The sequence below is a fragment of the Lagopus leucura genome, unplaced genomic scaffold (genome assembly GCF_019238085.1).
Source record: "Lagopus leucura isolate 7727_CA_CO unplaced genomic scaffold, USGS_WTPT01 Super-Scaffold_760, whole genome shotgun sequence".
Taxonomy (NCBI): domain Eukaryota; kingdom Metazoa; phylum Chordata; class Aves; order Galliformes; family Phasianidae; genus Lagopus; species Lagopus leucura.
In genome coordinates, this window is record NW_024962257.1 from 1012213 (window position 1) to 1040203 (window position 27991).

The following is a 27991-nucleotide window of genomic DNA, read 5'->3' on the forward strand; positions in this document are numbered from 1 at the left end:
CTGGTGGAAGGGAAGCTAATTCGAACACATCAGAAAATGCAGGTCATTGGGTAACGCAGCCAGCGTCCTCGCGTCGGACGCACGGCACCCCGCACAGCCAACCCGGCAGCGCCGCACTCCGTCCCGCGCACGGCTCAGACAGCCTCCTCCCGCTGCCCCGCCCCCGGGCCCGCGCTGCCGGCCGATTGGTGCGGGGCTCCTTCAGTCCGTGGCAAGCCCCGCCCCCCCTCGGCGTCGCTCGTGCGCGTCGATTGCCGAGCGCTCCGCACCGTTCTTGCGCCGCAGCCCGCGCCCGGCCCGACTCGACCCGTACGGCGCGATTGGCTGATCTGGACGTCAATCTCGGATCGGCTCCGTCCCGACCAGCGGTCCCGCCCCCCAAGCGCGTCGCGCGCGTCGATTGGCGCGGCCGGCCGTCGGTCGGCGAAGCGCCCGCCCCTCTCGGTCAGGTAGCCCGGAAGATGGCGGCGGCGGCGACGGCCGGAGGGGCCGTGTGAGTGGAGTGCGGACGCCGATGCCGCGGGGGGCCGCGCCGTGGAGGTGGGGGACAGCGGCTGCCGCAGGAGCTCCTCGGAGACGCTGAGAGCCTCCAGCCCCTCGATCGGCGCTGAGCCGCGGGCCGGCGGCGGAGGACATGCGGCGGCACGAGGGGCTCGGCCCGGCGGCCCGGAGGCGGGGGGTCGGCCCGGCCGGGCTCGCCGTCCTGCTGTCGCTGCTCCTGGGGAGCGGCGGGGCCGCCCCGCTTCCGCCGGCGGGCGCAGGTGAGGCGCGGGAGGCTTCGCGGCGGGGGCGGCCCGGGCGCGGGGGCTGCGGGGCGCGGCCGTGCCGTGGCCGTGGCCGCGCTGCCCTGCTTCGGGCGGCTGCGGCTCCCGGGATCGCTCGTTCTGCACCGCGCGGCTCTTCTATAGCGGCCGGCTGTGTGAGCCGTGCGATCTCGGTGTACTTTCCCCCGTTCCGCCCGTGAGTCGCAGCGGGGCTCCGTGCCCGGGCCGCGGGCGGCGCTTTCCTCGGTGGGAATGCGGTCCCGGCTGCTCGGCTCTGCGTTTGGTAATGCTGGCCGCCTTCGGGCCCGTATCTTCCTGTTCATCTTAAGACGCGCACGGCCGCTGTGTTCTCCCGATCTCACCGATTGCCGCAGGAAGGTTTGTTCGTTCTGATAGGTAGCAGTCGCCTCAGTTATTTCTTTGTGCTCTATTGGTGCTTCGGAACATAAAATTGTATTGGGAATTCTGCTGAGCTCGGCTCAGGTTTGCGCTGAGGTTCGGTTGTGGTGGTGCAGCACGGAGCAGCAGGGCAGGCATGGCAGTAAGTGCGAGGGGGAGCAGTGAAGCTCAGCGCTTTGGCTGCTGTGCCACGGGAAGTAGCAAAACAGGGTGTGGATCCCACAGTTGCTTTGCTTTGGACCTACGTTTTTCCCCATTTATTTTCTTCCCGTGGAAACTTCAGAGTTGTTCATGAGTTACTGCTTCTGTCAGCCTTCCTTGAGGTTGGTCCTTCTACAGTAAAGTTCTGGGAAAAATGAAAGCACTGGGAAGCCCTTGGTCAAACTTGTATTTTCTTTGAGGCTTGGTGACAGTTTTCTCATTTATGAAATATGTGAAAAATTTCCCAGTGACGCTGACTTATCATCAGGCCATGAGTTAGGACGGCGGAGTTCTGGGCGGCAATCTTTTCCTTTTTGATGTCTGTTCCTTTCCTGAAATGTTGTTAGCTTTTCTGTTTCAAGGCAGGTGTCAGTGTGGGCACCAAGTGTTCTCAAAGTGACCCAGCTTTTTTTTTTTTTTTTTTTAATGAAAGTTCCTCTGCTATCAAAACTACGCCATGTATCCTACAAAGCTCAGAGATGTGGAGGTAACTTTTGTGATGCTGTCACAAACCTGACCTGTCAGAATGGAAAGTCATGCTAAGCAAATCGCTCTTTTGAAACAGCCTTTGCTTATTGTGACTTTTTCCCTTGTGTATCCCACGGGAAATTGTTTTGATTTCCTATGTTGAGACTGGCGGTCATTGGTGACTTTTGGAATAAATTATGGACTCTGCTTTTAGGCCTTGGCAGCTCTTTCAGCTCACCACTGCACACAGCCTCATGCATGAGAGTTGTAAAGTTAGGAATAATTGAATGGGCTTTTCTTAATAAGTAATGGGTTTTGGAGTTATTTCACAATCTCCCAGTTGTGCACCTTGCAGGAAGGGCTGCTTCTCTGATGGTGGAGAATCATTTTGATCTGTCCAGCCTTGAGCACTGTGCTGGAGAGATGGTGGTCAGCAGAAAAAGGAGGAAAGGAGGTGTGTGTGAGGTGCTTGTAGTGACCTCTGTGGAACGGTTCCTGGCATATGCCCATAATGAAGAGATTTCTCTTTTGAGAAGGCAGTTAGGAAGCAGGATGGCAATGGCAGGTTCTAGCAAGACTGGCTTGAATTCCTTGTTCAAAAACGTTCCATTTTGTGGAACTACTGTGGAATTGCAGCAGACAGAGTCTGTGGAATTGTCGTGTTCCCAGTGTCTTCATCAAGATGAATGATGCAGCTCATGCTTTTAAGTATGGCTTCACAGTGTTTGCAGATGAAGGTGTGCCCTGATGGTGTGTTCTATATTTGTCTCTCATGTTTGAGGCTGTATTTCCAAATGTGCTAGAAAAAAAAAAAGAGGTGGTAGAGGAAGGAAGGCTTTTATTGTTCCCCTGGTGTGGTCCATAGCAATTACTGTAGAAAATAGGAAAAGCAAGATGTTGAAGATGCTGCTAGCTAGAAACAGAGGGACTTAATTTATTCACTGAATGGGAAGGGAGGGTACTGGGATGTGCTGTGACTGTTGTGAATATGAGGGCTGACCTGCTAGAGGTGAGAGCTGAGGACAGGTCTAGCTGACTCCCACCTCTGAGGGACCACACGACCTGACCTGCTCCAGGTTAGAGCAACTGGGAGAATGAAGTACTTCAGCTGTTCTGAGCCTGTGGAGCATTAGGTGTGCTACCCGAGTGCATCAGGCCAAGATGATTATCACTTTTAGCATTGTGTGGCTGAAGGAAGGGTATTTGAGAAATGCTCTTCAGCGGTAATTTTTGCAGACAAACATACTGCATCATAATCTGACACTTCTGCTTTGCTGCACTAAAGCTTTGCATTCTAATTCAGGTGCTCTCTCTCTCTCTTTTTGACTTGGATTTTCATACTTGACCTTAATTCAGCTGCCTCTCCAGAAACCTGGGAGTTGGAATCAAGGGTATGTATGTTAATGTCAGAGGAGGCGCTTCTGTCGTCTCTGCTGTATGAAGTCCTTGCAAATGCAAAGGAACGGGGGCTCAAAACTATTCTTATTTTCCCGTATAACTTGAATAGGTGGTAGCATTTTTCACAGGTGTGTTCAGTTTTACATTTGTGATGATTGCAGTCTGCTCAGCTGGACGGAGGCAGCAGGGCTGGTGCCTGAGTTCTCTAGTTCCTAGTCTTGGGAAAATTGTTGCTTTTGAGCTGCTTTGGCTTGATGTTTACTGGGAGTTCTGTCAGAGCGAGGCCTGCTTCTGTTTGTAGCCTGTGGTTTGGTATTGCACGCAGTGTGTGTGACTGCCGTGCATGCAGACAGAAGCAAATTTCGAATCATATGCAAAGTAGAGAGTCAGATCACTTGAAGCTGAGAAAAGTCTTGCTTGTACAGGGGTTTTAATCATGATGCAGTTTTCTTGGGAGTGGTCTGTCATTTCACCTTTCTTCTTGCTTTCAAGAATTAAATATGTTTACCTATCCCTTTATCTCTTGTTCTAACTTCTGATCCAAGTACCTACTAATTGTCCAGCTAGAGCTGCTAGGTTGCCTTTTCTCTTTTGTTTCTCCCTATGACTTTGTGACTGTTTGTGAAGTGAGAAGCCAGCCCTGACTCTTGGCCTGCAGGAATGTCCCGTGTGAGGCGTTGTTCTCACAACAACGAGAGCGGGGTCTGCTTTCTCTGCCTGTAAGGGTCCACAGTTGGCTACAGCTAACGCAGTCCTCCTAGAGGGCTCCTTTGTTCTCTGATCTCATTCGAACTATTTCTGCAGTAGATGTACAGTGTGTGGAGCGCCAGAGGTGTTTGGGGTTTGGCTTTGGACCTGCCTAGCTGTTTAGTGTGCATGCCTTGTATCTGGAGCTTGATATGGTGCTGGATACAATTTGCAATAGGTTTGTCACTTCTGTTGTTGTGTTTTTGTTGTACGGCAGTTATAAAAGACACAGCTTTATAGTTGGAGCTGTTGGAAGCGTGTCATGAGAGCTGTTGCAGCCTGCCTGTGTAGTTTAAGCATAACTTGTAGTAAGGAGGTGTTGGGCCTGGCACTGCTTGGGCAGAGTGGTGAGGAAGCGGGACGTCTCAGGGAGCTGTATTCTGTATTTGGTTCTGGGGTGAGGTGCTGGTCCAAAGCGGCACGTTCTCCAACGCTGCTCTCAGAGAAGTTTCCTTAGAGGTGCTGCAGTGATTCAGCAGCAGTGTGAAGTGTTTCAGGGTTACTTTTGTACCCTGAGATTTCTCTGTTATGAGAGTGGTAGGAAAGTTGGATAGTAGACTTTCAGGTATTGGCTTTCAGCAGAGCAGATCCTGTTCTCACAGATCAGACTTTTATCCCATGGGCTGTTCTTCTTCCTAGAGATTCTTCAGCTGTGAATGGGAATGAGAAATTGGGGTGAAGGAGCTCTTGGGGCAAAATGCTGGTGCTTGCCTTCTTTCCTGTGTACCTTACCCAAGTCTTACTTGAGAGCTTACAGCATCAGCTGCAAGATCAAGGTTCCCAAAAATACCACCAATGAAGGTTGCGTGTATAAATTCCTTGCATAATTAATTTGTCTCTTCAAAAGCAGTGTATTAGTTTATGTACCTATAAGTGGTGGGAGGAAGAGATACTGATATTTTGGTTTCATGCTACAGGTACTTCTGATGATTTGAGATACCATGATAGGTAATCTTCTCATGCTTTAAATGATTGTGGTCTGCTTTGGTTTGGGGAAAAAAAAAGAACGAATCTGCAGCCTCAATTGAAGGGAAGGTGTAGCACGTGAGATTGCACTGTATTGGACAGGAATTAACTGTAAGAACCAACATCTAGCGGCAGTAGTGTAAATATAAATGTGTACATATGTGTGTGTATATATATATATATATACACTTAACATCCGTGTATTACCTTTGCAGTATAATTAGTTACCCAGATTTTCCAGACACATTACCATGAAAGCACAGCATATGCTATGATTGAACTGATCTGTTTTTCACCTGAAGATCTTGCCTTCTGCAGGTTGGAAACTTTAACACTGCAACTTCAAACCAGTCTTGTTCTCTGACCACTTCCCAGCCATTCCCAGCCCTTAGCTAATCCTTATTAAATTGGAGCAGTGTGCTGTTTTGTGGGCAGTTCTTTGACATCAGGGAGGACTTGTTGGGCAATGGATTAAGGACAGCAGGGTAAAGCTGGCCCTGAGCTCGTGGTTTTAAACTTGATGCCTGATCGGCAGTGCTGAGGTGGGCAGGGCAGGTGTTGAGAAGAAGGTGGAGATTGGAGCCGTGGTATTTGGAGGATGCTGGATTTTGTGGGAATCCAGTGTTACTGCAGATGCTCCTGCCTTGGGATGTGTAACCTCTGCCAGTCCTGACTTCACAGTGAATGTGAGCAGCTAAAGAAGCTCACTTGAAGCACAGTGTAGAAGTATTTAGGAGGGGCATGGGATAGAATGGTTAGAAAAAACATTGATATAGGTTGTAAGAGAGGCTTCTAGTCTTTTTAGGGACAAATAGGAGGATTGAGATTGTTTGCCAAGAATTGCTGGTACATACCCAGTTGTGAAATGAAGCAGCCGATAATTCTTCTTGAATGCATGCACAGGACATGATGATGTCAGGGTTACGTGTCCACAGAACACCTGTAGCTGTGAAACTGGCTTCTGTTTGTGGGGCTTTAGGAGGGAGGGCAAAGATTTGGTTTGTCTCCTGGGAACAGGTCAGCAGAAAGTTGCCGTTTGCTGTCTTTGTTGTCCTTGTCTCTGGAGATGAGCTGATGTGGAGAAGAGCTGGTGGTTTTTCCAAAGCAGTGGCTGTGCACGTGTCCCAGGCTTTCACCCTGCCTGCTCCTCCCATGGAGGACCTATAATGTTGTAGGGTGAGAACTGGGATTGTCATGGCTGAGTTCAGTTGAGGGGGTTGAAGCGTTTCAATTCCTGTCTATAAGGATCCAGTAAGTAGCTGAATAACTTGTGTGCGGTTTTTTTTTCCACTACTGATGAATTTTTTGTCCTCTTATTTTTGACAAAGTGTGAGACTGATTGAGGCCATGGAAGGCAATTCAGGTTTAGGCAGGAATTCCTTTCTGACAAACAACTAATTGCTGCCTCTTGTCTTCAGAAAGACAAAGCACAAGTGTGTGTGTCAGTACTTTGCGTGGTGCTCCTGAGGTTGGTAAGAGCTCCTTTTCCTGGGTGGCTATTGGCATTTTCTGCAGGTATAAGGAGGAAGGGAAAAGAAAATCAGGTGATAAAGTGTTTCTGTCTAAAGAGGTGTTTGTCATGTCATCCATAGCAAAGGTTACTTTGGTTAGCTATGCAGACTTTGCCTTATCTGAGACAAGGATAATAACAGCATGCCGAGAGGAGGAGGATTTTGAAATAACTCCCTTCAGGTAGTAGAATTCTCCACTTTTTGTTCAGTGTCATTTTTATTGCTTTCAAACTTTTGGCTTTTCTTTGAATGGCAACACACTGAAAATCTGAAAGCCAAGATGTCCATATGTCAGGTGGGAGCCTGCCTAATACTCTGCAAGGGGGGTTGTGTGCGTCAGTTCTTTGCAGTTTGCTCAATGAAGGAATCATCTGAATTAATTCAGACATTTGCAAGCAGTTTTAGATTTCCTGAAGGTGCTGGCATTGTGCTGAGGGCATCAAGTCAATGAAAGCCATCTGAGTCTTGGGAATGTTCCTTCCTGCTGTATTGGTAATGGCCATTCAAATGGAATGGCTGATTGGAAAAAGGAGGCCTGTTAAGTGCCTCCCCTCCTAAGATTTACCTTGTTACCTTTCAAAAAGCGGTCTGAAATGTAAGTAACAGTCCTTCAAAACTTTTGTTTGCTCTTGTTGTGTTTCAATTGAGGATTAGTGGTGATTTGATGCAATTCTGATTCATTGTAAAGTCCACTGTAATGTGGCATCGCATGGCTGAGCGCTGTACAAATGTCTGCTGAAACCTTCTCAAAGACAGTGCTGTTGTTTGGCTTGGCTGTTAAATGGAGCATAGCAGAAAAAGTTGGGATGAATGGAATGCAGGTCCTGATGAAATTAGCAGATGAAGTTTTTTTGGTGAAATAAAGGAGTTGTAATGCATGTTGAGCATTTATGGTGTCATCCTGACTGGGTTGCACAATGGGTGCGTGTAGGATTGTTTGCAGCAGGCCTTTGTTTTAGTCTTAGACCTTCACCTCTGGGCCTTCCTAGGCTGGGTTGTCCGTGTTGGTTTTGTGCAGCAGCCCTGCAGACGTCACAGAGTGAGCAGATGTAGGAAAGACCCTTAGTGGGAAAAGATGGCATTCTGAATGTGACTTGGGAAGCGTTCTCCACTCCCACCCGGCCCTTTACAAGCTAATAGCTAGCACAGAAGAGAATGACAGCATTATTTAGGAAAAGGGGAGCTTTTGAACTCATGCTTGTAATACAACACTGATGTAGTGAGGTTTGTATGTTTAATCTGGTTGCATTAGTATCTATGAATAGCACAAGTAAGTGTGGTGTCGTTTAACAGGTGCCATGGAGGTAGCAGGGGAGCAGAGCACTGACGGTCATTCCTTGGTGCTGTAAAGGTGCTCTGCTCTGACTTGGAGTCGTAAAGTAACATCGTGGTTCCTGATGTAGTTTGGTGGTGTTGAAGAGTCAGTGTCAGCGAGTGCTGTCATCTGGATTGGTGCTGGGAATAGCTGCAGTGATCAGTGAGAGCTGCCATTGCCGCGGCTGCTCCTGAGAGGAGAGCCTCTGCCTTCTGCAGCGGGGCTCTGGTCGCATAGCAACTACTGTGCTGAAAGCTGAAAATCAGATGCTGCCTTGAAGTTGGCTGTGCCCTAAGATGCTTCATGTGTGGTGTGCTCTGCCTTTCTCCTGGCAGTGAGTGTCTTTTGTCAGTGTGCTCTGTGATGTTTGTCATGTACAACTTGTTTGTCCCCCAAGCTTAGAAATGTGCGGTGTGGTGCTGTCACTTCTTTACTTAAAGCCCAGTTTCATGAAGATGTGAGACTTTAATTGATGAATCCCACTGAAGCAAATTTGGGAGAGGCCAGGCTTGTGCTCAGTGACTTCTGGTAACTGGTGAGGGAAGAAGGGCAGGGCTGTCCCTGCTGCAGGCAGGCAGTGCTGCTGGTCCTGTCCTGCTCCTGTGGGCTGGTGCTGCTGTGCCTGGGGGAGGGGTTGGGGGTTTGCTGCGGATCTGGGCAAAGAATGAATTAAAGCAGGCAAGAAACCAACTTGTTGGCTTAGTTGCCGTGTTTGGCAGATGAGTCTGCTGTCCTATGAAGAAAGTCGACTGAAGGTATCCAGAATCCTGAGCTATACACATTGCTTTGAGTTGGGCTTGGTATGAAAGCCTTATTCCCTCCCCTTCCGAAGCTTGCTGGTTGGTACTGAGGTGTGTTCTCATGCCTATGCCTGATCCTGAGGGTGCCTGCATCAATTATCATTGCTGCTTTTTCTGTGTCTTCATCTACTTGCACAGGTACCAGGTTTGACTGCAGATCATTCAGCACTGTGTCAAACTGTGCTGCCTGTGCTCAACCAGTTACTCCCATCATTGAATATGTATTTATGCAAGACATTAAAATAGCTTCACTTATAAAAAAATAAATTACTTCAATTATAGGTTGTCATCATTTCATATTTAATTTTGCATTCATCTTTTTAAAAAGTGCAAATTAAAAAAAACCACTTCTTAATGACTATAACAGTGCCTTCAAAGCTTATCCAAATAGAGATGGATTCTGTAATTCTTGGTAAGCAGCACTGAGTTGTGTGAGTCATAAAATGCTATTCTATAAGTGTTGCAGGAACTTGCCCATGATAATTAGCATTTTTTTTACATTAAAGCTTTTTTTTTAAGTGTTGTGTATGAATGTTTTCCCTGCATTCTTGGAAGCTTGGGTGCCTTCCGTCTTAATGAACCATCTCATTCAAAGGTGATCTTTGTGCCGTCTGTGTGCTGGGCAGGCGGCCGAGCTGTGTGCAGCTGTGCACAGGAGGGTTGGCCCCTTCCCTTTGCTTTTTCGTTCATCCTTTCCACAGAGCTAAGCTGAAACCCGTGGCAGGTGGGTAGGATATTTGGGAGCAGCACCTTCTGACCCCAGAGGTACTTCTGTAATACTACATACGTGCTTGTTTCCAGGACAAGGAGCGGCAGCTGAAGTTTCCTCATCTTTTGCCATTCTGTCTGTCTGTGCTCTGGTAGTCCTGGTGGTACTGCTTGCAAACTGTGTCTCCTGCTGCAAAGACCCAGAGATTGATTTCAAGGTAGGACTTCAAGTTAGAAATGTTCATGCACATGATATTGGCAGCTGCATTCTGGTGTTTTCTGCCTCACTGTATGTGTTCTCTTCTGAATATCCAGCTGTCTGAACACTGGGCATAGTGCTGTGACTGTATGAGCACTCAGTCTGTGCTGCAGTCAGCGTCCCGGCCTTGTCAATATCATTACTGTCTATTAGGATCAATAGTGAAAGTGTAGGCTTGAGACAGTTTTACTACAAAGAACCCTTTTTGGGCTTGTTTTTTCTTTTAATTTACTTTTAGTCTGGTGATAGGGTTTAAGATATTCCTCTCAGGTGATATTGAAGATGCATATCCAGTGTAGTAAACATACTGAATTTATTAGCAGAGAGCAGTTTCTTCTGGAACATCAGTTACTGGTGTTCATAAATTTGTGTGGCTCTTTTTCTAGAAATATATCTTAAAATGTATATATGGAAAAAAGTGAATAAGGAAAAGCCCTGAAAAACCTAAGTTATTTTTGATAAAGAAATGTAAGCATCAAGTGTTGTCTTTAAGTCAGTAATAAATCGAAAGTAAGAAAAGGAAATAATAAAAAAAAAAAGGCTTGTCACTTAGTAATGATGTGAGCCTCCTTGGCACTGTGTGTTCAGAGGCAGTGCAATTCCTTTAAACGTTGGTGATTTACAGTTTTTCAGGTTTTTAGGTTCCTTTTCATGTTACCAGATTATTGTCCTTAAAATGAAGCCCTTTGAATTGGGTCCTAGTTTGTTTTCACCTGCAGCCGGTTACTTTGTTGTAGTCTGGTTTGTGGGTTCAGATAGGAAACCAGAAGAAATGCAATGCTAACTTTAAGCCAAATGTAAGCTTAATTACTGAGATTTTTATTTCAGGAATTTGAAGATAACTTTGATGATGAAATAGATTTCGCGCCCCCAGCAGAAGATACTCCGTCTGTTCAGTCTCCAGCAGAAGTTTTTACTCTTTCAGTTCCCAGTATTGCTTTACCAACTCCATCCCAGTTTCCATCTCGTGCAGGTAAGATAAATTTTACACTGAGAAAAGAGAAGTAGGGAATTTATTCTGTAACACTGTGTAGCTGATTGTGCTCGACTTCCTGCTGTACAGGTTTGACTGTTACAGATGTGAACTGAGTAAATTTATCTGGGGTATAGGATGAAATCTCTGTGCTTTACCTTGGAGCGGGTGCTTTGCAGGGTGGCTGAACAGAATGAGTGTGGCTTGAATCAGCTTAGACTCCTTGCTTTACGTGTCACATCAGGGGTTGAAGTTGCTCTGGGATGTTACTACTGCTCTGTAGTAGTTCTCTTCATGGCTGAGTTGTCATTGGATTTTATCCATTAGCCTTAAATGGAAGCAAGAGTAAATCTCTTACTTGACAGCAGTGCTACTGTGTGGGCTGCATCACTTTCTTAGTGTCACTGTGAGCTTCTCATGCTGTAGATGTGGTAATGCTAAGAGGACATTTTATTTTGCTTATGTGAAACAATTTTGGGAATGTATTCCTTAAGACAATTTCTGTTTAAAAAAGGAAAAAGAGACTAAGTCTCTTTATTGGTATTTCTAGCTAATTAGCAGAGAGGTAAATACTGCTGAATCTCTTCTATGGTACAGTCTGCCATTGTTGCTGTCCATCCTCTGCCAGGATTTTTTGCCTTGTTCTCTGTCCTCTGCCTCTGTTCTTTATGTACATTATTTTTAGTCAGAAAGTGTCCTCCTTCCAGATGATAGCTGTAAGTAGGGCAGCTGGGCTGAAGAATAAAGCAGTCTAACCTATTCTCTTAAAACGGTCACCCTAACTTAACTGTTCAAATGTAGAAGCAGTGAGTGTTTTAGTTTTTATTCTGTTTCCATAGGTAACCTTTCTGGGTGGGTTATTTGCTTTGCCCAGCTATGGTCTATGATGTTGGGATTGCAATTCAACTTTCTTACTGAACGTGTTAGAAAGGTGTGTGTGTGTAAGGATAGTCTGTGGTGGCAGTGGGGTTCTGTAGTGCAAGTGGTTTAGAAGCTGAGAAGTTTCTCCCCAGCACTACTGTCACAACGTTACCTTCACTCTTGCCTGTGTCTGTTTTGGTGCTCAGCCTGAAAGTGTGCGTATCATTGGGAATAAATATTGTAAGAGCTTGTATTGTTTCCTCCACTGTTGGATAACTGACAATCTGAGTGGTTTGGTGTGTCTAACCTTTCTCTGTTGTGTATGACAGATGGATCAAAGTCTCAAGTTGCACGTCAGAGTCTAAACTACATCCAGGAAATTGGAAATGGCTGGTTTGGAAAGGTGAGAAGTTTCTAATATTGTACTGCAGTTAGAATTATAGTCCAAAGTAACTAGACTAGTGTATTTCCTTCAAAGTAATAGCATAAGAAATGAGGTTTGCTTGCACGTACTTTTTAGCTGTGATTATTACTGCTTTAATTTACCCGTAGCTTCTTACAAAGCCATTTAGTATCTACAGATCTCACTTCCATCGAATTGAATTCATGCATTCTGTTACTGCCAATGCTTTCCAGAAAAAGTCTTAAGTAAATAAATGCTCTTCGCAAGAAAGGGTGTCTTCTGAAAATGAATGGGTAATGAGTTGTCAGGATTTATGAAGTATGGACATCTACATGCATTGACAAGCCAGAAAATCTGTGTTGCAATATGTTTTTAGCTCTTGTTTCTTTTTGTAGAGAAACTCATTTTTTTGGCCTCTGATTAAAGGCACAGTGATTATAATTTTTCAGGTTCTGCTTGGAGAAATCTACACAGGCAGTAGTGTGGCACGAGTGATAGTGAAGGAGCTAAAAGCAAGTGCGGGTCTCAAGGAGCAAGAGCAGTTTTTAAGAAGTGGAGAGCCATACTAGTAAGTAATATTCTGTAACTTGGTTACCACAAGCACTTCATGCTACTGCTTATGAGTTACACAGGTTCTTAAGTTTTATTTCTCTGCTTGCCCTTTCTTACAAATTAAATTCTTGTCTCTAAGGTGTGAAATACAAGTGATCCAAAATGAACAAGATTTGAGTTTGCTTAGATAATGAGTTCTTTGCTTAAATGGTTGGTAGTTATTTGTTCATGACTGGAAAACACGTTGGTTTATCAGATATTCTGCTGCAGCTGTTCAGAAAAATCCTGGTGTTGCAAACCAACCCTATGTCTAAGTACTTGCTTCTAAGAACTGAGCTTTAAGTCTTGTGCTTGGATTTCCTGTTAGAGGTAGAACTGGCAGTGTGTTGTGTTACCATGTGTACATAAAGTTTTTGAAGTTTCCATATTCAAAAAAATTAAATACAGCATAGTGCTAAAACGAATTCTGCTCCCAAAGCTTGCAGTGCAGAAATAAAGCACTCAGAATGGCATTAACTTCTGTCCAGTAGTACTCCACAGCTCAGGAATGGTTAGTCTGAAAGAAAATGCTAACAGAATAGTAGTGCTTGGTGTTCTCTTCCTTGTGTGTTATGGTTGGAAGATTTCTGTACGATTTGCTTCCTGAAATTGAGTCTTTACCTACTAGAGAGGAGTTTGGTGCATGCTAAAGGGAGGGTAATTTCTCTTCTTATGTTTTGGAAATGACGAGAGTCCTCCAGAGAGCTCTGTGGATGAGTGGAATAGAGAAAGGAGTATCATGCATTCCTTAAGGTGTGGCTTATCTTGCCTAAATGTGCTACAAATGAGGGTGATGGAGAGCTTTCTTCTCTCAGTTCTTTCTCTTGCCCTAGTTAGTTTGCATTTGGGCTTAAATTGTTGGCAGCTGTCAGAAGATGAAATCTCATGCCTTCTGCTGCATTGGCACGAGTGCTTTTTATGAAAGTTAGAAGAGGAAACTGATCTGTCTGGGAACTACCCTGGCTAACAGAAAGGTTTAGCTTTTAGCCAGATCAGTTCCTTAAGCATAGTGCATGAACATTTAGTTTTAGTATGAGGGAATGCTGGGGGTGGGAGCAGAGGAGTGACTTGTTTGTGGCAGTGTTGGTTTTGTGGTTTTGCTATCCTGCACATTTCAGCCTCTTTCAGTGATTTGCTGCCACAGTACAGAGTGGATATAAAGGTGCAAAGAGAATCTGTCTTTGGATGCTTGCACCTTCTGTTCATGCTGCCTCCAGTTCTGTATTGAAACTTGCAGTTGAGGTTTCAGTGTGTTATGTTATACTGAAAATAATGAATACTGTAGCCTTTCTGACTTCAACTGTGTTTTCACTGCAGCATTCTTCAGCATCCAAATGTTCTCCAGTGTATTGGGCAATGTGTGGAAGCCATTCCTTATCTCCTGGTTTTTGAGTTCTGTGACTTGGTAAGTGCACTTGTACAGAAGGCTGCTGCTGTTTTTCTGTTAGTGTAAATATTATGTCATGTATTTAGTCACAGAAGTATTCTTACTTTTCCTTCAGGGAATTTTTTTCAAATAACCAGAATTTCAGAAAACACTTTTTTGCTTCAGGGGCAAATGGCAGAAGTGCAGTTTTTTAGATTTCTTTTTATTTATCATAGAAATCATGGGTTCTTGCAGAATGTTCTTAGGAAGGAACTAGCTGATCTGTTTTTTCTTTGCTGACGAGTTTATTAGTCTCTTGTGCCTACCTGTGTCATGTAACAGGGAGCCTGGAGGTGAAAGGAGGTCGTAGAACAACACTTCCTATTGCAGTCCAGTGTCACACACATGCTCAGTCACGTCCTAAGCTTATGTACTAAATTTTGTTTGCTGTCTGTGAAACTTTAACATGCCATAAATATGACTCCTAAGCAAATATTAATTGAAGAAACTGGAAGGATTTCCTTCCTCCTGCCTTTTCCCCCTCCAGAGTGCCCAAATTTTACTTGTGCCATGCAGCTAAAATTGGATGTTGTGTTGATTTCCAGAATCTGTAACGACTGTACTCCAGTAGTTGGAGTTTTCAGTGTCATCCTGAGCTCTTACTGATCCTTTCTGCTACTATGTTCTTTTCACTTGCATTCCTACTTTCTTGTCCTTTTCTTTCCCTTCCTTCCCAACGTTGGCATCTACCTCGCACTGCTTCCTGGACACCTTAGAAGAGCTAAGAGCGCAGTGAGGGTGGGCTCATTGCTTTCTATGCTGCTCTTGCTGCTGCAAAGGCCACTGGAGATGGGAGGGGGAACTGCACAAACATCCTGCTCAGTCACGTTGTTCCTGGGCACGTGCTGGGATTTGCACGAGCTTTGTGACGAAGGGGATGCAGTGTGAGTGGGACCTGGGGGCTGTGCCTGTTCTTCACCTCACAAACTAAAATTTGGACGTGGCGGTGGAACCTGAATGGCTTTATTGTAGCGCAGCACAGTATTAAAAACAAAACAGACAAACCGCTCGGAGCTGCAGGTGGCGGCCTGAAAATAGGCTCAATAGCTGCTTTTAGCGTTTGTAGTCTAAATATTGAACGCCAAGTTGAAAAATGTTAAGGCAGAAATGGTCTCAGAGGTGACTACGTGTGTTTCTAAGTCCTTGAGAAGAAAAGAGCTTGTATTTATAAAATTCAGTGTGGTCCTTCACCTGCTTTGCCACTACAGAGCTTCTCTTTAAGTTGAGGCATACAAACAGGGCTCTAGTTGCACTGCATGCCTCAGGCATTTTAAATCACTGGGGGCACGAACTTTGAGTTTTCTTGTAAAAACATCAATCTGTGGCCTTAAATAATGGTATTTTATGGGCTGGGTGAACCAATGAGACAGAAATGCTGATAAAATCTTTTTTTTTTTCTTATGGGAGAAATAACTGGAATGGTTGATCAGGGTGAATTGTTAGGTTTTGGTCTCCAAAGTGTGTGCTGAAGGTGAAGCAGACAGTGTTTGTTTTTTTCAGTGTGCAGGAATGGAATACTTTGTACTGATTTTAAGTTGGCACTCAAGCTGTAGTTTCTTTTAAAAGGACTTTTAAAAAGAATATAAGGCTTGTTAGTAGACACACATCTAAATATTTAACCAGATTTAACTACTGCCATGATTTTAAATGTTTACATGATTTAATCTGATTTTGAATTTGGAGTCACTTGTGAAGATTGCCATACTTTAAGTATATATTTTAAAAAAATCTTGGTTTGCCTGATGATTAGTGCCAAAAATTGTCATGATCCTGCAGAGTAATCTGGAAAGGATTTGACTTAAGGAGATAAAATAGGTTTTCACTTTAACTAGGGGCAGTAAGCCTGACAGCCCGAACGGCAGCTCTGTACATTTGTGTGTAGCTGGATGTCAGTGAAATGGAGAATCGATGTCTTGCTTACTCTATTCAGAGAGAACCAAAACTTGTTTTTTGGAGTATTCTGTGTTGTAGTGTGTTGTATGTGACTTCCATACTGAAAGCCTGGCTCACCTGAAGTGTTCATACTTAGCAGAACTGAGTATCTGCTGGAGATGATGGTGCTTTATTCACTGTGTGCACAAATACACAGGGCTGGGCAGGCCAGGTGGAGCTCACTTAAAATAGCTGTATAATAGATTTTGGTGAGTGCAGTGTTAGCTCAGTTATCTCTATCACTGACTTCTGTAGTGGTGTTTGGGCCTCTGTGGGAGGGAGCAGTACTGAAGTGCTGGGAGATGAGAGATGTGATGGAGGGAGGGATGTGCAGGAAGGCAGACAGCACAGTTTGGAATTAAAAGATAGGTAGTTTGCCTTTGTAGACAGTTGTTTGATGATAATTCTTTTTTATTTTCAGTGGGCTATACTCTAAAAGCTGCTTTTATTATTGTGATTGGGATGGCAGTTACTTGGATTTTTCAGGGCTCTAGTAAGTGATCTTACCAGAGGTGAGAGGTTTTTCTGTAGCTTTTTTTTCCCTGAAGTTGGGCAGTCCAGTGAGTGTGGAGGTGCTTCCAAAATGGGCCAGTATGAAGCTGTGCAGTTGGAAGGCTGTAAGAAAGGAGGCTGTTGAGGTTGGCTGAAGGTTCCAGCGTCTGCTGGCTGCGCGCTGTTCAAAGAATAAGGATGGCAGATGTGCTGTTCTTCTGGTTGCAGTATAGTGCTGTGCTAAAGCTCTTCACCTGGTGTTACTGGTGCTGTGTGTACTTACACAACCACAAAAAAACTGCTTTGATCTATGGTACTTGATATGATTGAGATGGCTTAGTATAAAGGTAGTGAATGTGTCGGCTGGATTGTATAGGAAGTTCTCTTCAGATGTCAAGCTCTTTGAGGTTCTTCCAGGCATGCAGATTTTTCTTTGCAAGTTGGTATGCTGAGTAATGAGAAGTGTCTGCTGTTCAGAACTGTGTCTATAGGCCGATTTCTTCATGCTCCTTCAAAATCACTGGATATCATAGAATCTCTCCTTTTTGCAACTTCTCCTGTATGGATCTGTAGCCTTTATGGGGCCTCTTGATGTTGGCTCTGCTGCTCAGGTAGCCCTGTTGAGTATAGCAGCTCCCAGGGTCCTTGACACCAGAAGGATGATCAGAAGCACTGGAAGCTGCAGTGCAGATAGAGCTGACTGCTATGGTAGCAGCACTGAATGCGCTTCAGCTCAGTTACTTGTTTTCTTGGCCATAAAAGCTCCTCAAGGTATTTCTGTTCCTCAGGACAGCCTGGTTGTATACACAGTAGCTACATTTGCTAGCTTTTAGCATGTTCTGTGCTGTAATCCAAGCTGCTCTGCATCCTTTGTTTTAAAGAGCTGAGCAAGAAGCATGCAGGCAGTTGTGCATACATGATTGAAAGGCTTAAGTCTTAATTTTTCTTCATCTGTATTACAGTTGTTTAACTTTGTTAATTGACAATTATCAGAAGAAATAACAAGTTCTTCAAAGATCCTGCATTAGGTTGCTTAGTGTGTTAGTGCTGTCTTACTAGCCAGCTATCAAAGGCTGTAGAAAGGAGCCAGGTTAAAAATAGTGGTAGCTGGCTTATTAACTTTCATATATTACTTGGTCATGCATGGCCAGCATTCTGTCAGCACAGCAACTCCTCTAATGAGTGGACATAATTTATGAGTAAGGGAAAGTTATTCAAATGTGGAGGTAGCACGTATATGCTGAGGCTGATTTGCCTGTCTAATGGTTCTTGAAGAAATATTTTACAATTCCCCGGGCAGATGAGATCAGCAGCATGCAGCTTTTGCCCAGAATGCCAGTAGCTTGCTTCAGGGGTGCTGTTACTGGGAGGTGCCTGCCTGCAGTAGTTCTCTTTTGTTTGGCCTTTCTGATTACTGCCACTTGAAAGCATTGTTCTCAAATAATAATAATAATAATAAAAAAAACCCAACTTTGCAACGAAAACTTACCCAGAGTTCAACAATCTGCTTAATAATCACTAGAGAAAAATGGAGGGTTGATAGATTGTGGCAGCATCAGAAATCATGTCTGTTGGGTCCAAAGACTTCTTGTTCTGAGAACTGCTTAATATTGCTTAAACTTACATGTACTGTAACAACTTTCTAAGGATGTAAAGGATGTATAGTGTACACCACTTTCAAATATTTTAACAGCAGTCATTACAGGTACGTATGCAATGGAGCAATGTTGGAGGAGTAGAGAGGCAGAAGTAATATTTTCATTCTCTTAATTATGTGGTGTTGTGTGGCTTGGCAGGTAGCTTTCCAGCTGGTAGGGAGTGTTGTGTGGGCACAGTTTGGCAACTTCTTTACACTTCTCAAACTCTTCCTGTCAGTACCTGCTGGTTTGAAGAGTCACATCAGCTGTTTGGGTGTCCTTGTGGACTTGCACAGCCTGGAAAGCCACAGAAGAATATTGCAGATAAATGATGTCCCTGGCTTCTAGTGGTTGGGCGGTGGTAGGAATAAGTCTCAGTATGTTGTGGGCTGCTTTACAGAGAAGGCTGAACTGATCCTGGCTAGAACTGAGAGGGGTTGGAAGGAAAAGTATAATCTAGTTCTTCATTGATTCCCAAGAGAAAAGAGAGGAGGCAGTGGCAGAACAAGTGGAGCCTTCCTGAAGTGTGATTTAGGTATCTGAGCAGGGAATTTTGCATAGCAGTATTTACTCAAATATGTAAACTTTGAAGTTTACTGCATTAAAAACCTCTGTCCAATGAAGGGCTGTTTTGTGGCTCATATAATATTGTTGTTGCATTGCTGCTGTCTGCTGGTAGGCAGGGAGGTGTAGGATAATTCAGGCTGGAAGGGAACATCAGGAGCTCTCCAGTTCAGCTTCCTGCTCGAAGCAGCATTGCAGACCAGGAGGTACAGGAGCCCTTCTTCCAGCCTGTGCAGCTCCATCCGGGTGGCAGTCCAGCACTTGAAGGTATTCATCAGTATCCCCCAAGTTTGGCATAAGTATTATCTTAAACCAATACCAAAAAGCAATTCTGTATTTTACCCTTGAATGTTGCTCTAAATAGGATGGGGAAAACAACAGATATGATTTGAGATGTTAGATTGCAAGTTGTATTTCCTATAAGAATGTGTGTCTACATGAATTATTTACTAACGAGGGGATGCCACACAGCACTGCTGCTACTAATGCATTTAAAAATTAAAAAGTAATTCATTTGTGCACCTAGAGGCATCCCAGGAGCTTAATCCAACTGGGACAACCTGTAAGCAGGCAGTTGCTGTTCTAATAGTGAGGACAGTTTCCCAACTGATAGTTTGCCTTTCCTCAGCAGCGTGCTGCCACCTAGGGCTGACATTGGGTGTGTTGTGCTGTGGGATAGGGGATCTGTTATGGACTCTGCTCATTTGGGAGTCCTGAGCTCTGCTCCAGCAAGGTGGAAAGGCGGATGTGTGCTTACACGTGTTTAAATACTTAAGCGTAGTGATTTTTGCTCTTCTGTAAAGAAGCACATTTTAGGCAGTGCATAGACTGCTGCCTTGTCTGTACACCCTCAAGACCTCCTTTCACTCTCCCTCCAAGTCCAAGCTGAGACACAGGTGACTCGCGCAGTTAGAGCCCAGTCACGATGTTACACCAATGAAATAAGTTGATGGAATGTATTGTGCAGCTTCCATACAATTCATTTTCTTCTAAAACAAAAATGCCTTCTGAAGCCATTTGCTTGATGGGAGTGGGCTGTATTACTGTGCTCTTTTATCCCTGCAGTTTTGATGAGCCAGCAATGGCGGAAACTGTTGCCTCTCCCTCCCATCCCCCTGTGTATTCCAGTCAGCTTTGCTGAATGGGAGCACTTGCAATTTTGACTTAGCCTGTTTAAAAATAGAAGCTCCTCATATTTGTACTGGAAGGTATTACTGTTTGACAGTTATGGTTTTTTTGTGGTAATCTAGCTGTTAATTACTAAATAATGTGATTTAAAAACCCTTAAAAGGATGTACCATCTGCCTTGGATAACTTCCCTAGGTATCCTGGTGGTGATGGGAAACTTGAGATTCTTTATTAAGCACAGATGTGTTTGTATCTAGCGCTAGCCTTGTTGACTGATAAAGCTTTGTTGTTAGGTGGCTTTTCATTAAATACTTTTGAGATTCACTCAATGCACAGCACTGATCAGTATTTTCAATGTCTTTTACAGGGTGACCTGAAAACTTATATCTGCAATGAGCAGGACCACATTAGAGGAGATTCACAAATCATGCTGCTACAGAGAATGGCATGTGAGATTGCTGCTGGACTTGCTGTAATGCATAAACATAATTTTGTGCATAGGTATGTTTTCCAAATAAATTACTTAGGATGTGCTTCAGAATTCATATGGATATTTTCACTGAAACAAGCATGTGCTCAAGACTGTGTTTTGTCCATATTTGTGTGCTGTAAGTCATGAAGGCGGTGCTGGTTGGTGTGGTTGTACAGCCCCACCTGCCTTTGAGCTCTGCAGCCCGTACAGCACAGCTTTCTGCAAAGCCAGTGCAGAAGACACAATGGTTTGATTAATTCTTAGACAAGTTAAATAACTTTTATTGGGAAGGAAGGGTGTAATTAGAATTTTGATAAGTCTGACTGTACTTTGATGGCTTACAGCAAAATAGAACTTTTTGGTAGCATATTAGCTTTGATACTAAACATGAAAGTCGCTGCTTTCTTGATGTAGTAAGAGAGAAGCTGAGATAAAATGAAAAAATCTGAAGCAGGGTATCTCTCACTAAATCACTGTTCATGCAGCCTCTCGATCTTCAGAAATGGAGCTAGTCAGAATTGGTAGAGACCATAAGCAGAGAGAATATTCGTTTCAGTGACTGGGGAGAGAAATCCAGAATTTCTTGACTTGTAGTTAAAGATGGTGCAGTTACTGGGGAACAACGCAGTAGTTGTAAGAGGTCTGAAAAAAATCTGTTTATGAAACTAACTGCTCTGACTTATGCCGGGGTTCGTGGTTAAAGACACATGAAGGAGCTGGAACGCATCCCCTGTAGACTTGGAGTGACTCAAGTATTGGAGTAGTTGCTCCCCAAATGTGCCTTACCTGGAACCATTAGTGTCACAGCTTTGTTTCCTGGTGGTGGTGGTTGCTGGGTCAGTCGGTTCTTGGTCAGAAATACCACTTCCATCATCTCTATAAGCAAATCAAGGACTTGTGCTAGAGCTTGTCAGTGCACACTGTGCTGTTTAGGGGAAACTATTAAACTTCATTCTTAAAGTGACGGCATAAAACAGCAACAAAATTGAGCATTGTTAAACGTCTTAATTAACCGCTGCAAAGGACTTGAAGGTCGTACCAGTTGTGCCTACTACACTGACTGATGGCTGTTCCTTGTACTGCAGCAGTGTGGCTTTGTAGGTATTGCATTCTATCAAGGCATTTTCAGTTAAATACACTTAAAGTTGATGAATTATTCTGTGGATCTGCAAAAGTATCATTGTAAATGTTTACTTCTAGCAGCACTATCCTGATGCTGTCAGAGTAAGTGGTAAAGCTCCAGCATCAGTGATTTTGTTGTTAGTGGTAAATTCAAGCAGCTGAAGATGTATTTCTGTTCTCTTAGGATATTTATTTAAGTAGTGTGAAATAAACTGAAGAGCTTTGGGGTGTGCTTCAAGCTTACACAGGGCTTCTGTCCTGTGAAACGCAGTGATTCTAGAAGGAAAAATAATTCCTTCTTCCTTTAAGTAAAGAGATCGTGTGGTTTCCAGAGCATGCACTGGGGGTATTTTGCTTTTAATGCACACAGAAGCAGTGGTAGAGTTCTTGTGGTGCACTTCCATTACACTTGCACTGATTTCTGAGTTTGCATGGTGGGCTGAGGCAGCTTCATGTTGTTCCAGCAGCACTGCTGGCTGAGAGTGGTTGTGGTCTGGGTTGTGGCAGAAACTGCAAGTGTGTTTTCAAGAGCCTTTTGTTTCCTTTACCAAAGGAACTTGGATTTGATTATTAAAGGAGCTTCTATGAAATGCACGAGTACTTCTGATGGTCTTTGTCAGACACACAGTTCTTGTTCAAACGTAATGCATGACTGTTATTCAGAGGAATTTAGCTGTGAAGGTAACATAGCACTAGTTGCTTAGTGTCATATTGTAAGTTGGTAGGTATTTAAACCTGCTGTGAGTTGTTGGTAACCTTTGCTTCTGACAGTGAAACTGGTAGGCGTGCAGTGACAGGTGGGCTGAATGGGGCTGACGTTGTTCCAGTCTGTGACAGTCCTGCGTGATCTGCATTGTAGAATAAGCAGAATGCAGTGGTTGCATGTATTTGTGACATAGTCTGGGCTTCTACAAGGATCCTTTACCACCACAGGTGACATCCTGGACTTCATTTGTAAAGGACAGTGTGAATTCTGTCAGGCTTTTAAACTGATACTTTAGTCTTAGCCTGCAGTAGTTTAATCATGCCAATGTAACCTACTATTGATTTGAAGTCGCTTTCTAATATTTTAGGCTTTGTATGTAAAAGTAACCATCATCACATTTAGTTTGGCTCAAAATTGCAGTTTTTAAATGAATCTCCCCACGTGGCTGGTTACTGGGTGCATCCTGCTGCTTCTCTTGTAGCATGTACCTGTGTGTAACTGGTTACCTTTGGAGGATGGTTTTTTTCATCTGATACTCCAAGTTCTGGCCCGACTCCTCTAAAGCATTCCTTTTTTTTAACCCGTTGGTCTCTCTTTGGGTTGAAGACTCACTATTTATTTGCTTGCTTTTGCAGCGACTTGGCCTTACGAAATTGCTTTCTTACGTCTGATTTAAATGTCAAAGTAGGAGATTATGGTATAGGATTCAGTAGGTACAAGGTAAGTTACTCTGGTCACCTACCAATTCTTTGTAAGGGTTTGAAAGCGTGAGGTCATAACGAGAATGTTTTAAGGTTGTGATTTGGTAGTAGATTTTTCTTTGGTTATTGGATGTTCAGGGTATAGCTGGCAGAGAGCTGTAGCAAGCCTCATGCAGCAGAATAGATGATTTTTCCAGAAGTGGAGCTTATAGAAACTGCTCGTTAAGGTTAAATGTATGTGTTTGTATGTTAATGTGCAGTAGTCCTAAAATGGTAATGGCAGGTGTTATGCAAAAATTCACTTTGACATTTCAAGAAAAGAAAATGCAATGACATTTAAAGGAAGTGTTTTAAATGCTTAAAAATACTGAGAATGTGAAAAATGAAAAGCATGCATTGAAAAGTTTTGAGTAGCAGATCCTAAACAAGAAGTTGGTGTTGGGTTTTATTGTGCAGTGAGTGCTGCTTCTTCTGTAGCACTTTCTCTGCTACTTGGGTAAAATGGGATTTATTTCAGTTCCCATTTTGCACACAGTGATCACATAAAACCAGGCTAAGGAAAAGTTTGTCAGGTTCTGGGAGTAGATTCAATGTTTTTTCAGTTGTTTTTCCTTCAATACTATAGGAAGATTATATTGAGACAGATGGGAAGAAACTTGTTCCTCTCCGCTGGACCGCACCTGAGTTAGTAACGAGTTTTCAAGACAAACTGTTATCAGCAGAGCAAAATAAATACAGTAACATATGGTATGTAGCAAATTTAAAAATGATTTTAGTGTTAGATTTTGGAATAGATTTTTGAAGATTATATGAAGAAATAAATGATGTTTAAAGTTAAATTGAGTGTTGACCAAGTACACTGCTTGTTGGCTTTATCAAATGTACAGTAGGATAATCTCTACAAATCTGAAACTTCATCTTGCTTTGGAAAGCAGCTTAGAAACGTGCTGTGAGAACAACCAGATTAAGAAAGCAGAAAAAAAACATTAATAAAAAGTTGCTCTGTTTGACAAATGTATTTGAGAGTTTGTGAAGGAAGGAAGTAGTGAATAATTTTTGCATTAATATATAATAGCTGCAGGTGATCTGAAAACGCACTGACGTTGATCCCACTAGAACTCAACTAAGTTTAATTGGTAGAAATGTTTCGTGGTGTAATGTTTGAGGGCTGCAGTTAGCTGCCTCTGTTACCAAAGAGCTACAGAGGGACTGGAGAAAGTCTTGATGAGGAATTTTTTTTAAGTCATCGAGTTCCCCTTCAATTCCAAGGAAATTTGAGGGATGGAATTTGTGGCTTGGGCTGACAGTTCTTGAAAACATTTGTATTCAAGGATATTGATAATAAATTGCTTTATTTTTAATGTAAACCTAGGTTTATAGAAAGATGTGTACAAATGATCTTAGTACTTTTTCTTGCATTCCTCAAGCAAAGTTCCTTGGATTGTATTCTTAATCTGAACTACCAGCAGCCAGGGCCTTAAGCATTCCAAATTTTAATGCCTTTTATACAGAACTGCTTTGTTCAAGTTGCTACTAGATTACTTCCAGAGACCTCTTCTGAACCGAGTAGTTCTATGGTAATTGGGATCAACTTTAGTCACTGAAAATATGGTTAATGTAGCATGTAGCACTGAGCAAATACAGCACTTCCCAGTTCTGCAGCTTCAAAAATGTAGTGTAAAGAAGACTGACACAGATCTGCTTTCTAGTGATCGAACTTGTGACTGCAATTCTTGACTAAAGATTTTCTTTCCTGCTGTTGTACTAACCATAAGGTTACTTTTTTTAATATGCAAGAGTTTCTTCCACAGATCACTCGTTTGCAGCTTCTGTGTTTCAATACCTTCCTTGGCACTGCTTTCAAAGAGCTTCTAGCTTTCCATCAAATGCAATTAAAATGAGTTAACGGATTCTGACATTCCTGTTGAGCCAATAGGAGAGTGGTGTTTGGTGGTTTTTGTGAATTGTTTATGTAGTACTTGTTTTCTTACAGCAATTTTAAAATAGTTCTTGGGACGTACCGTCATTCTGCTGCTCTTTTCCAGGTCCCTGGGTGTGACGTTATGGGAGCTGTTTGAGAATGCTGCTCAGCCTTACTCAGACTTCTCCGACAGAGAGGTCTTAACCCATGTCATAAAGGAGAAGCAGGTTAAACTTTTTAAGCCGCGTCTGGAGCAGCCATACTCTGATAGATGGTAAACTTCAACTTTTTAAACTTCTTTTTATAGCTGGTGGAGATGTTTTGTATTAGCCATTTCTCTTAGAAGTGTATTGAAATTATGGCAAGTTACTGACAAAGAAACAGCAGGGAAAAATGAGAGGAATTGCTGTAGATTCAAATTCCTGTCAGTAATGTGTTTTGCTCTTTAGTTCATTAATGATCTGATTACTGTAAATTGCTTTCTACGTGGAAACTGTTGAAACACGTTTCTTGTTTGCATAGGTATGAAGTTCTGCAATTCTGCTGGCTACCTCCAGAGAAGAGACCAACAGCAGAAGAAGTGCACAGACTTCTAACTTACCTTCGCATGCAGAGCCAAAGGGACTCGGAGATTGATTTTGAACAGCAGTGGAACGCTCTCAAGCCAAACACCTCAAATAGAGAAACAAATAATTCTGCATTTCCGATCCTAGATCACTTCACGGGAGATAGACTTGGCCATGAGATGGAGGAAGTTCTTACTGTAACTGAAACAAGCCAGGGTCTCAGCTTTGAATATATCTGGGAGGCAGCTAAACACGATCATTTTGATGAGTGTGGTCACGTGAATCCTGATGAAGCAATGGCGTACACGAGTATTTTCTATCCAGTGGAGGTTTTTGAGAGGTCCCTTTCAGAGCAAGGGCCAGGAGCACAGGATGGAAGTGGTCAGGAAGCATCGCTAGCTGTTCCTGGGGTGTTACCTGTGTTTGACGCACACAAACTCTCAGTTGGGAACGACTACTATATCCAGTTAGAGGAAAAAGGTAGTGGCTGCAGCATGAATTTCGATAACCAATCAGTTGTACTGACTACAGAAGTGGATCAAGAAGCTGTACAAGAAAAAAGTTCTCATTTCATGGTTCTCAGGGATCTCGATGTTGAAGAATCTAGCACTGATGGGGACTTCTTCCACTACAATACAGATCCCAAAGAGGAATTTTTGCCTGCTACCGGTAGTCCAGAAAGTCCTTTCCAAAATATATTTAATGACATTGAGAGATCAGAAGAATTAACAAATAAAAAAATACTTGGTTTTGCTGAAACAAATAATTTTCCTAACGACTTTAAACCAACCGTTTCAAACTCAAACACGGACATTACAAATGTCACAGGTTTTGGTGAGAAAGAGCATTCTAGTCATGCTTTTGAAAACAAAACAGTTTCTGTATGTGAAAACATCTCTAGCCAGTCTGAGTTGGTAACTTTAGAAGAACTTTCTGATAACTTCTTGTTTCTTCAAGAGAAAAACTTACTCACAGGGGTACTGTCTAATAAAACCAGCAGTGATTTCGGGCAAAAAACAGAAGCTGTTCTACAAAGTGTATTAGAAACCTCAAGTAGGAGCTCTGTAGAGCCTGCGCCTGTATTGGCTGAAAATGTGCAGGTCTTTTCCTTAATACGTGAAAACTCTGGAACTGTGAAAGACGAAAACTTGAACCCAGTAGCAGTGGATAAAGATACGAATTCTCGGTCTCACACTAGCGGAGACACAGCGGCATCCTCCAGTCCACCTGCAGTGCGTAAGTTGCACGATAAAGATACGAGTCTTGCTTATTTGAAGGATGAGGGGAAACTTCCAAATGTGGAAGTCAACCAAGCCTTGTTCTGTAACACTGATACTTTCTTTCAACAGCTGTCCAATAATGCAAAAAATAATAATGTTGGAAAGAATTCATCTTATAGCAGTGCTGCTGAAGCAGATCAGTGTGATACACAAAAAAAACAGGGAATGCTTTCCGAGTCTGATGAAATAGCTCTTACTAGGGAAAAATGGGATCAGGAAGGTGCAGAAAGAAACTTGCAGTGTAAGTCTCCCATATTCAAAAAAGATGAAGATTTGTTAGAAGGAAGGCAAGAAACATCAAGTGATTTTGAGAACTGTAAGGATGTTCCAGAAGAGGTGACCTTAATTTCTGTTGGTGCTTCAGACTGCGCAAGTCAGGACAGCCTTTTGGAAGACAGCCCATCTCCTAGGGAAACTGTCGACCAAGTCTTAGAGACGCCTGATTCTTTGGATTCTTTAGATGTAATTGAAGTTTTGGAATCTTTACAGGCTCAAAGTCCTCAAAAACTTTTGCCTCCTGATAAGCCTGCTGACAGCGGCTATGAAACAGAGAATCTGGAGTCTCCGGAATGGACTTCCCATGTGATTGTTGAGGATGCTTCCAATGGGGATACCGCTCAGTGTGCGGTCAGTGACAGCAGTGTCAGTGATCTGCCTTCTAATCCAGTCATCATTGTTTCAGAAGCAGCACCTTGCTTAGATGCAGTGAACAGCAACTTCGAAGTAACTCCATTATCAAATCAAAATTCATATAGAGACTCTGCCTATTTCTCTGATAATGATTCCGAGCCAGACAAAAAAGCAGAAGAGACTGTAAATCTATCAAGGGAGACTGCGTGTGGTGCTTCTTCAAATAGAGGAGAGAATAAGAGTGAGAAGGATCACTGTTTGGAAGAGAGACCGCAAAAGCACAATGTAAGGAATTACCAGGATACCAGTATTCAGAATACAGAACCTGAATTGAATCGTAAGATAGAGATGCAAGAGCTGGGTGTAAGGGTGCAGGGGTGTCCTGAGGAGTGGACTGAGGCAGCTCTGAATTCCCTGGACATATCAGTGGGAGATGATGTGAGGGATGAAATAAAGCCCTCTGAGACTTGCCGTAAAAGTGTCTCTTGCGTTGGCACCAACACGTCAGAACTTCTTTCACACAGAGACTTTAAGGCTGTGCATAACATACACAATTCTTTAGATTCCAGTAATAGTGAGAAGCCCTTCTACCATAATGAAGGACAAAAGCTGAAAGAGCCGGATATTGAAGGAAAATACCTTGGCAAGCTTGATGTTTCTGGCATGCTTGATTTAGAAGACGGTGATGATGCAGATGAGGAAGATGAAAACAGTGATTCTGAGGATGACATGAGGACTTTCCACATGCACAGCCTGAGTTCTGACAGTGAGGATGAGACTGTTCACCAAGTTCCTGAGATCCTTACTGACAAGGATGATGGAAAACATCTGAGAAGCTTACTGAAACTTCCCAAACCTCTTCATGAAAGGCAACCTGAGCACTGGAAAAACGAGAAGAAAGCTGTAACGTTCTTTGATGATGTCACGGTCTATCTGTTTGATCAGGTATCTGTTTTGTAATGAGAAGTAAAAGGTTGTTTTAAACATGAAGTGGGAGAATAGATCAATAATACTTGTGGGCTCGCTATTACAAGTTGATTTTCTTGGATC

General features: G+C 43.3%; 1 protein-coding gene across 1 annotated transcript in view; it reads left to right on the forward strand.

Moving 5' to 3' along the window:
- The first annotated feature begins 634 nt into the window (after positions 1 to 634).
- The window catches only part of LMTK2 (lemur tyrosine kinase 2), a 35013-nt gene continuing 7656 nt past the window's right edge, over positions 635 to 27991 (forward strand). The window contains exons 1-11 of the mRNA XM_042864473.1: positions 635 to 761; positions 9371 to 9495; positions 10365 to 10509; positions 11700 to 11773; positions 12223 to 12341; positions 13682 to 13769; positions 19911 to 20044; positions 22479 to 22563; positions 23170 to 23291; positions 24590 to 24739; positions 24988 to 27886. Coding sequence (XP_042720407.1) covers positions 635 to 761; positions 9371 to 9495; positions 10365 to 10509; positions 11700 to 11773; positions 12223 to 12341; positions 13682 to 13769; positions 19911 to 20044; positions 22479 to 22563; positions 23170 to 23291; positions 24590 to 24739; positions 24988 to 27886 — 4068 coding nt within the window. The remainder of the gene's footprint in view (positions 762 to 9370; positions 9496 to 10364; positions 10510 to 11699; positions 11774 to 12222; positions 12342 to 13681; positions 13770 to 19910; positions 20045 to 22478; positions 22564 to 23169; positions 23292 to 24589; positions 24740 to 24987; positions 27887 to 27991) is intronic.